This window comes from Sceloporus occidentalis, unplaced genomic scaffold (assembly GCF_023333645.1).
Source record: "Sceloporus occidentalis isolate IW3139 unplaced genomic scaffold, rSceOcc1.0.p SCAF_5, whole genome shotgun sequence".
NCBI lineage: Eukaryota > Metazoa > Chordata > Lepidosauria > Squamata > Phrynosomatidae > Sceloporus > Sceloporus occidentalis.
The window spans coordinates 188,609,137-188,618,464 of NW_028316985.1; the positions used below are offsets into that span (position 1 = coordinate 188,609,137).

The window sequence follows — 9,328 nt, forward strand, 5'->3', positions numbered from 1 at the left end:
GTGAGTCTTGTGGGAGAGAAAGAGCGGTGTCCAGGCAAATGCTGAGAATCAGAGCGGGTTTATTTTGACAGTGGAAAGCCCCCCTCCCCGCCTTGGGCTTCCTCCCACCCAGCCCCTCCGACAGAGGGACGGACGGACAGAGGGACCCTGTCCCAGGACAGGAGGCAGTTCGGACCCGGTCAAGGCAGCCAGACTGGGCACCTTGCACCCCTTGCTCTGTGGAGCCGGGATGCGGTGCTGTGCATGGATCCGATGCTGCCCAAGGCCCTCTGCACGCAACTCCGGCAGCACAGACAAGGCAGAAGCGGTCTGGACGGCCGTTCCCCTCGCCACAAAGAAAGAACTGCTGCCGGCCGACTCGGAAGTCCAGAGGAATGAATGGACAGCCTCGGTCAGCTGGGCGGTCAGTGGCTGCCCTCTCTCTGCGCCATCGTCCCGTGTTTCTCTGTGAATCTCCTGCGAAGGCAAGCAGACTCACTCGCTGCCTCCCATGACACCAAGGCCCCACAGCGGCACCCTCCTTCCCCACAGGAGAGGCACGGGGCCGCATGGCTCCCCCCTGGAAGAGGGACAAGAGGGGGTGCAGGTGCCTCACCTCCTGGCGTAGTCATAGAGCGCCTGCTTGCGCTCCTGCAGGGAGAGGTGCCTCGCCTCTGGGGACCTGGCAAAGACTTTGGCGGGCGCCTGCGCAAAGAGGAGGGAGCATGAAGGCGGCTGCCCCACAGCCCTGGTCTGTTCCTCCCCCACCTCCCCACCCCCCAAGAGCATTACCGTGGCTGAAGGAGAAGCGGCCGGGCCATGAGCGCCGGACCCCAAGGGAGCCAGGAGGGGGGCCTCCGATGCCTCCCCCTCGCTGGGTACAAACGGAACCCGCCCCTCCAGCAGGTTGGCAATGGTGGCATCCACACAGTTTGTCTGGGCTGGGAGAAAATGGGGAGGTCACTTTTAATGGGGGAATGTTCAGTTGCAACAACCCCCCCCCCATGAAATCACGAGCCATCTGGAAACAAAGGTCCCTGGATGGGCAGACACTTTTCTGCTAGAAAAGGCCCCTTGCCCAGCACTTTTATTTGCTTAGAGCACTGTCCTTCACCACAAGATGGTCCCAGCGGGCAGCACCTGTCCACCTGTTAAGGGGCCAACCCAACAGAGAGCAGAAGAAACTGCGGGCACCAATTGGCCACCTCCTTGGGGCATCACTTGTCTGAGTGTGGCAGAGCGGCTCACCCAAATCATTGCAGATGACCGCCAGGGGCACATGGGGCAGGACCTCCTTGACACGCTGGGCCAGACCCACCAAGCGCACATCCTCTGTGGCAGCCACGCTGTGGGATGCTCGAGACTGGGTCCCTGCAGGATGGCTTAGGGCTGCGAGAGAAGCATGGTCAGGAGAGTCCTGCTGAGTGTTGCCCCACTCACTCAGCACAGCAGCCAGGCAGTCCTTCCCCCAAACACATCTGGCTGCTCTTTCCCACACAGGGAAGCGAATATCATGCACACAGCCCCAGGAAGGGGATGCTCAGGCCTGCAGGCGGTGTGTGGAGCTGCTCACCCTCCCATGCAGAAGCAGAGATTGTTGGGGCAGGAAGCAAAAAGTCTCGCAAAGGGCTAGAGGCTGGGGTGCTTGGGTTGTGTGTTCCTGCATGGCAGAGTGGCCCTTGGGATTCTATGGGGGAACTGGTCACACTCACCTGGGGAGCTGTAGGAAACACGGGGGCTGTGGCGCAGACGCTTCATGTACTCCGCTTTGTCAGCCGCAGTGAGCCGAGTAGAGACAAGGCCCAATTCTGAGGCCAGGAGCTACAGTTGGGGATGGCGGCAGAGAAACGGCAGCAGTCAAGCAAAGATTGTAGCCAGCCATTTCGCCACAAGAGACAGTGGCATCTCAGCTACATCATGACCCCAGTACAAGAGCAGGTCAGGCCTTTGCCTGTCCAGTGCCAAGCTGGCAAGGATGGGACCCCCCCCCCCCCGAGTGACCGCTCCTACCTCCTGAACTCTCAACGCAAACTGGTCACGGGTCTCCTCAGCTTGTTTAGAAACTGGTGGGAGCCACCTGGAAAAGAAAGGAGGAGGGAAGCCCCAGCAGAAGTCTGGGTGCCAGGGCCCAAAGTGAAGCCCACTCCCACCCTAAAAGTAAAGCATCCTTCCTCTCTGAGGGGCAGGAACAATGGCGGGAAGATATGGAAGATCCGCTTGTTCATGCCCGCCCCATCTGAACCCCCCTCCCCACAAAAAAAGGCAGATTTTTAGTACCTTACTTGATAAACAGTGAAGGGGACAAAGAAGGTCCAGAGGAGCTCAGTCACCCATGAAGCATCGGCCACATTCTTGAGGAGGATTCGGGGGAGTCCAGGGGGAGATGAGGAAAAGAAGAAAGAGAGAGAGAGATCTGCAAAAAGCCCCCAAGTGAGTGGATGCAAGCGGACATTTGCAACGTCCAATATGCCAGAGAAAAGGAATGAACGTTCCCCTGCCACCCGCCCCCAAAAGGTGCTGTTCTGAAGAAGGGTAAGAGGAACAGCAATGGAGGAGGAACCACTTTGCCTCGGAGGTGGCAGTTCCAGCAGATGCATGGACCCCCCCCCCCCCTTGGCACCTGCCCACTGGACTCACCACAGTGACGAATGGCCTCTGGACCTGCAGAGCCACCGGCTGGACAGTATCCAGGATGGAGAAGGCCCAGGTGCTAGACGGAGCAGGGAGGGAGGGAGGGGGCCCAGTCAGCCAGGCCATTGCGTCCCAGATCTGCAATGGCAAAGCTCCCTCCCCGTCCCCTTGCCCCCCACCGCTGCCTCCGCAGCCCCACCTGAAGCGCAGGAGTCCCACGCGGCCGTTGGTGGTGGTCTCCTCAGGGAAGAGCAGCAGCGGGGGGCTCCCCCCCTGGGAAGAGTAGGCCTTCAGAGACTCCAGCAGCTCCGCCCGGCTCTCCGTCGCCCCCACCTCCAAGAAGCCGCGGGACCAGCAGAGGAAGCCGGATGCGCCGTTCAGGACCGGCTGCGCGGGGGGAGGGAGGGAAAAGAGTCAGCAGAGCCCCTGCAGATGCCGCTGCCCACCCCCCTGCTGCCCCTCCCCAGCCTGGCCCTACGCTGGGAGTGGATACTTCTGTTATGGCGCTTCTAGCGCTTGTGCATTACTGTTTATGAGCCCATGGCAGTGTACTAGGGCAGCCTTCTGCTTGGGCTGCTGGGAGGGGCAGGGAAAGCATCCCTGGGTGCCGGGGGGGTTCCTTGTGTTGGAGGGGCCACGAAAGGCCCTTGGGTGGCTCTGAGGCAGGTGGGCACCCCCTGAACAGGGGGCCATGGGGTGGGGACGATGGCGTTGGTGCCCCCCAGAGACCCAGCCCCCCGACCCACCGCTGCGCAGGAGAGCAGGAGTCCGAGGACGTTGTGGTCGAAGGGGGTGACGTGGTTGGCGACCAGGAGTCCGGCGCAGGGGGCCCTTTGCCCTTGGCGGGGGGCTCCACTCTGGCGCACCAGCAGACCCAGCACCCCGAACATCACTCGCACCGCGAACCTAGAGAGAGAGAGAGAGAGAGGGGGGGGGGTCCGGTGGGTCAATGGCTGGGCTCCCCCTCCTCCTCCCTCCCTCCCTGCCTCCCTCCCCGGGGCCCTTCCTCCGCTGACCTCCGGGGGGCGCTGTCCGGGAGCGCGCAGCTGACCAGGAAGACGTGGAGCCCCACGAAGAGCCGGAGCAGGAGCAGGCAGAGGCCCACCGGCGCGTACAGCAGCAGCGACAGCGCCAGCAGCCCGTCGCTGGGCAGCCTGAGAGGAAGAGAGAGAGACGGGGAGACGAGGGTCAGCCGGGGAACAGCCGGGGCCCAGGAGCACAGAGCCAGCCAGCCGGGCCTCCCCGGCCGTCGCCCGCTCCCTCTCACCGGTTCGCGTCGAAGAGCCGTTCGGGGCCCACGGCGGGGGCAGCGGCGGCGGCGCCGGAGGCGGAGGGGCCCGCGGGCTCCATGGCCCTTCTGCTTCCGTTCGCTTCCAGTCCCCTCCGTCGGCTGCCCTCCGGCCCTTCTCGGCTCAGCGCCCGGGAGCCTCGGTCTGAGCCACGGCGGCCATTTTGGCGTCGCCGCGCGGAGGGCGCCGGGAGGGCGGAAGTGCGTCGCGGCCCGGGCCCCGCCCCTTCCGGTCCCCCGCGCGCATTCGCAAGCGAGAGCGTGCGTCCATGGGGCCTACATTTCCCGTCGTGCCCCGCGGCAGGCGCCCTGCGACGCGGAAGCGGAAGCGGAGCGGGGCTGGGTCCCTGGAGCAGCGATGCGGTCGGGGCTGCGGCTGCGGCTGGCTTCGGCGCCGTCTCTGCCTCTCCGGGGGGGTCCTTCGGGGGCGGCGCCTCTGCTGCTGCTTCCCTCGGGGCCCCCTCCTCCTCCCCCTCCTTCCTCTCCTGGGAGGCGGCGCTGGGGCTGGGGCTCCCGGGGGACGAGGGCGGCGGGGCTGGCGGGGGCCGGGGCGGGTCTGCTGGCGCTGGGGCTGGGGCTGGGGCTGCGAGGGAGAAAGGCCTCCGAGGGCACCCCCTGCCGGAGCCCCCTGGCCCTCCTGGCCCCGCCGCCGCTGCTGCCCTCGGTCTCCGCCGCCGTCCCCTCCGCGCCCCCTTCGCCGCCCCCAGAGGCGCCGCCCTCCCCCCGGAGCACCTACAACTTCATCGCCGACGTCGCGGAGCGGACGGCACCGGCCCTCGTCTACATAGAGATCCTGGGGAGGTCCGGCGGGGAAGGGAGAGGCAGGGAGGGAGGGGGCCGGGGACCCCAGGCTGCCCCCAGAGAGGCTGTGGCCCCCGCATGACCCCCGCCTCCCCTCCGTCGGCAGGCACCCCTTCTCCGGGCGCGAGGTGCCCATCTCCAATGGCTCGGGCTTCGTGGTCTCCTCGGACGGGCTGATCGTGACCAACGCCCACGTCGTGGCCAACCGGAGGCGGGTGCGGGTGCGGCTGGCCAGCGGGGAGCTCTACGACGCCTCCGTCCGGCAGGTGGACCCGCTGGCAGACATCGCCACCCTCAAGATCAGCCCCAAGGTCGGGCCGGGCCGGGCCGGGGAAGGACAAAGCCAGCCCTGGACTGGGCAGCCCTGGGGCCAGAGGGGGCTGCGGAGACCCCTCCCTCCCTCCCTCCCTCCGCCAGGTGCCATGGCAGCCGCGAGGGCCCCGGTCCTTAAGGGCGGCCACCCTGCCCCTGGCACTCAGGAAGGCCATGGAGTGCCCCCTTCCAGGCGCCAGGGTGGGAGCCCAAGTGGAGCCCCATGAGCTTGGAAGCCCCCAAAAGCTGCCAGCGCCAAGCCCCCCCCCCCGGTCCTTAAGGACCTGTGCCCCCTTCCATGGGCCAGGATGGGGCCCAAATGCAGCCCCATGAACCAAGAAGCCCACCACAGGCTTCTGATCCCAGGAAGCCATGCCTCCCCCCCCCGACAGAGCCCTCCCCCCAATGTTTCCTGGCACTGATGCCCACCTCCCCCTCTCGCCCCACAGCGGCCCCTGCCAACGCTGCCCCTGGGCCGGTCCTCGGAGGTGCGCCAGGGGGAGTTTGTGGTGGCCATGGGGAGCCCCTTTGCCCTCCAGAACACCATCACCTCTGGCATTGTCAGCTCGGCCCAGCGGGGGGGTCGGGAGCTGGGCCTCCCCTCCTCAGACATGGAGTACATTCAGACGGACGCCGCCATTGATGTAAGCCAGCAACGAGGGGCTCAGGTGAAGTCCTGGCGGCGTGGGAGTGGGTTGGGGGTCCTTGGCTGTGGGGCCCTCAAGCCTCCCCTGTGGCTTTTCTTCTGCAGTTTGGGAACTCCGGGGGCCCCTTGGTGAACCTGGTAAGTCTCTCTCTCTGCTGCTGCTGCTGGGGTTGGGGGTCTCCTTGGCTTGCCTTACATTTGGGTGGGGGCTTTTGTGGGTTGTGCTCATTGTTTGGCTCTCCTGCTGCACTGGTGGGGGGTAGACAGGGTTGGTCTGTGAGCAGGGCCTTTGCAAGGTCCCTAAGGCACTCCCCTCCATGAAGGGTCTCCCCCCCTTTATCACAATGGGGATGGGATCATCCTTTCTCCCTGCAGTACCAACTGAGCCTCAATGTTTGCTCTGGATGGAGCTGCACCTTCTGTTTTCTCTCTTCCCTCCCCCCCTCCCCCTTGGCAGGATGGGGAAGTGATTGGGGTGAACACCATGAAGGTGACGCCCGGGATTTCCTTCGCCATCCCCTCAGACCGCCTGCGGGCCTTTCTGGAGCAGGAGGAGAAGCGCAAGGGTGAGTCTAAGGTGGGCAGAAAGGGCAGCTGGTGTGGAGCTCTCCTTCAGCCTCTGGCCCCAGACTTTGGCACCACTGGGGTCCCTGCGGGAGAAGGAAGGCTGTGCTGGGGGTCCTGGGAAGGGATCTGGACCAGACCAGTGACTGCAGCCACTCTCAGTACTCTCTGTGTGTGTGCGTGGGGGGGGGGGGATTGTGGTCCTGCTGAGAGATTTTGCATTGCAGCTCCCATTATTCCTTCCCACTGGTAACTCTGGAGGGAGTGGCTGTGTGACTGCAAACCAGAGTTCTGCATACCCACAGCTGGGGTTTCTTGGAACAGAGCCCCCTCAGAGCCTTCCTTCGGTACTGGGCAGCCCCCTTAGTGGCTGGTCCTCTTCCAGGTCTGCTGCCCCTTTGGAGCTCTGCACATGTCTCCATCAAAGCCTGGGGTGATAAGATCTGAGGATGAGCTGGGGCACTGCCCCCCCCCCCCCAGTAACAACAGAACCCTCTTTCAAGGCCTTTTGTTATTCTTGTTTATGTTATCATGAAGCATATAAAATACTCTGTTTTAAAAAATAGCAGACCCTCCCTTTCCTTCCCTTCATTGCAGACTCCTGGTTTGGCAGCACAGAGGGGAAGAGGCGCTACATTGGGGTGATGATGCTGACGCTGACCCCCAGGTAGGTGCCCCAGACTGGAATCTCCATAAGCCACGGAGAGGGCTGTGAAGTCGGAGGCGTTCACTGCAGGCATCCATAGGTTTTGTGGGTTTTTCAGGGGTATGCTGCCATGTTCTGGAAGAATTTATTCCTCATGCAGGCAAAGTGTCAGGAGTAGATCCTTCTAGTATACAGCCCCATAGCTCAAAAAGCCCACAAAAAACGAGAGAGGGGTGTTCTGGGGTTTGGATCCAGTGGGGAGCCACAGCAGAAGAGCCTGCTGAGGGGACAGAGATCAAGCTCCCCCAAGGTAGCCACAGAGCCATTTTGTGTATGGTCTCCTCCCCCCCCCCCCCGGCTTTCCAGCATCTAGCATAGTCTTTGCTTGGAGTAAGTGAGCAGGCGGGGCCTATGGGAGAGTTTTCCTAGGGATGAGGCTGCAATCCTTGTCAGCCCCCCTCCCTTGTATAGCCTTCCATTTCTGGCAGCCTGTCATGGCTGTGTGGTGGTGGGGGGGGTCAAGTAAGTCCTCTGCTTGTCAGGGAGGCCCTCCAGTGCGCAGGAGTGGATCCAGTGGCAGAGGAGGAGCTGCGCTGCCCTTTGCGCTGCCTTCACTGGGGCAAGTGGGGCAACTCCTTTGCTACAAGCAACAAGCACCTACAGCTCCCTCCCCTTCCAGCCACCCCACCTTTCTCTGCTCCTCCGGAGGAAGCCAATTGTGTAGTTCCTCCAGCTGGAGGCCCTGCGTTGTGCGGAGGACGGGGCCTGATGCTCTCTGGGGGCCCTCTTGACTACAACTCAATGTCTCCCCTTCCCCTTGCGCTGTAGCATCCTGTCAGAGCTGAAGATGAGGGACTCCTCCTTCCCAGATGTCTCCTACGGGGTCCTGATCCACAAGGTCATCATTGGCTCTCCAGCTCAACAGTAAGCTGTGGGCCCCCTCTTGCCTGGGGGGGAGCATTGGGGGGTGTCAGGCTGACTCCTTTGTGGGGGCACTGCCTGTGCCCATCTCCCGCCCCATCCGCCAATGGCTGCGCCACTCTCCCTGCAGGGCGGGACTCAAGGCGGGTGACGTGTTGGTAGAGATCAATGGACGAGCCTCCCGACGGGCGGAGGATGTCTATGAGGCTGTGCGGACCCAGGACCACTTGACCCTGTTGGTCCGGCGGGGCTACGAGGCACTGCTGCTGACCATCACCCCAGAAGTCACAGAGTGAAGGGGGGAAGTAGACAAGTCTTCCTCCATTTTCAGAACAAACACTTTGCATGGAGGGGCACCCCTGTGGGGCAACTGCAGGGAGATGTCCCCACCCCAGCCTCAAAGAGGGCTAATTTTCTGATGGTTAAAAGGCTGTATGATAGCATTTGCATTCTCGTGCTTCCTGGCCTGCAGGGACAGGGCCATTCTTGCTGGACTGTATTGCCAAGTAGAGCGCAGGGGGGCAATGCACATGGGGGGAGCCTGGCTTGAATGTATTGGGGGGGGCATCATTGGCTCTTGAACATTTCAAGTTGCGCTGGCTACTAGGTGCATAGTGCATGGACACAGGGTCTGTTTTCAAAGGCCTTTGTGTGAGATCAGAAGGCACTTTACTTACAACTGTCTGGGCTGGCTGGGGATTGTGGGCACTGTAGTCCAACCCAGCAAGAGGAACCGGGTCAGGGAAGGTTGCCATAAGGACTAGAAATGTGAGCTTTCCTTTATGGTAGTCCTGAGACAGTTGTGCATTTGGTCACCTGGCCAGTGAAAGGGAGAGTGTGTGTGTGTGGGGGGGATGGTTGATCCCCTCCCTCAGTTTTGCTAAAATAAACCTTGGTCTTCACATGCCCAGATCTTCTGCCTCTTTTTTCCAAACCAGAGCTGCAAAAGGACAGGGACAAGTGGCAGTGGGACTCATTGATTGGCATTTGTGAGCCTTTAGTGAAGGATGAGGGTTATGCCACAGGCCCCCCCCCAAAAAAACAAAGGGGCTTGGAGTCCCTCTGCAAGCAGTCTGCCTGGCTCTTTCTCCATCCCCCCCTTCCTGTCCTCCAGCTGCCCCCCCCCCCTTTTCACCTGCTTTCTTGGTCTCTGCCCAGTGGGCGGTTGCGCATGTGTGTCTCCTTTGCCTGGACTCCCTGGTGCTCTGTCTGTGCGTGTGACGGGGGAGCCATGGAACAGCTGAAGGGGGCTGGGGCCCAGGCTGTGTTGGTTTTAGGGCTGGTGGGGAGGCTTTGCGTGTTGGGACAGGCCTTTCCTTTCAGCTCCTGCCCTGGAATGTGTTTCCCTGCCAGAGCCAGCCAAGAAAGAAAACATGCCTGACAGACCAAGGCAGGAACCTTGTTGCAGAAGCCGGCCAGAGGCTCTGCTGACCGCAGGTGGGGCTGCGCAGCATTGCGAACATAGCTGAGCTCATCAATGCCTCTTATTCTGGCTCCCACCTCCCTTGCTGCCCTGCTTACGTCTTCTGCACCCCTCCCT

General features: G+C 62.5%; 2 protein-coding genes across 2 annotated transcripts; one reads left to right on the top strand and one right to left on the bottom strand.

The window, feature by feature from the left end:
• Positions 1-27: 27 nt before the first annotated feature.
• Positions 28-3,960, bottom strand: AUP1 (AUP1 lipid droplet regulating VLDL assembly factor). The gene is made up of 12 exons (XM_089526524.1): positions 3,878-3,960; positions 3,627-3,764; positions 3,357-3,516; positions 2,810-2,997; positions 2,617-2,689; positions 2,257-2,330; positions 1,990-2,056; positions 1,692-1,800; positions 1,228-1,368; positions 772-920; positions 596-684; positions 28-456 (listed from the first exon to the last, which is right to left on the bottom strand). The coding sequence occupies exons 1-12, from the start codon at positions 3,958-3,960 to the stop codon at positions 405-407; spliced, it is 1,323 nt and encodes a 440-aa protein (XP_089382650.1). The 3' UTR covers positions 28-404.
• On the top strand, positions 1,813-8,694 carry HTRA2 (HtrA serine peptidase 2). Its single transcript, XM_089527282.1, has 10 exons — positions 1,813-1,917; positions 2,804-2,892; positions 3,296-4,699; positions 4,806-5,010; positions 5,461-5,655; positions 5,763-5,795; positions 6,115-6,223; positions 6,819-6,888; positions 7,696-7,791; positions 7,919-8,694. Exons 1-10 carry the CDS (start codon positions 1,813-1,815, stop codon positions 8,082-8,084), a joined length of 2,472 nt encoding a protein of 823 aa, XP_089383408.1. The 3' UTR covers positions 8,085-8,694.
• Positions 8,695-9,328: the final 634 nt, after the last annotated feature.

Coding starts and splice junctions, on each gene's coding strand:
- AUP1 (XM_089526524.1), bottom strand. CDS start 3,960: ATGGAGCCCGCGGGCCCCTCCGCCTCCGGCGCCGCCGCCGCTGCCCCC. Junction 3,517..3,626: donor CCGGACAGCGCCCCCCGGAG/GTCAGCGGAGGA, acceptor CTCTCTCTCTAG/GTTCGCGGTGCGAGTGATGT. Junction 2,331..2,616: donor AGAGGCCATTCGTCACTGTG/GTGAGTCCAGTG, acceptor ATCCTCCTCAAG/AATGTGGCCGATGCTTCATG.
- HTRA2 (XM_089527282.1), top strand. CDS start 1,813: ATGGCGGCAGAGAAACGGCAGCAGTCAAGCAAAGATTGTAGCCAGCCA. Junction 1,918..2,803: donor TGACCCCAGTACAAGAGCAG/GTCAGGCCTTTG, acceptor CTGCCTCCGCAG/CCCCACCTGAAGCGCAGGAG. Junction 5,011..5,460: donor CCCTCAAGATCAGCCCCAAG/GTCGGGCCGGGC, acceptor CTCGCCCCACAG/CGGCCCCTGCCAACGCTGCC.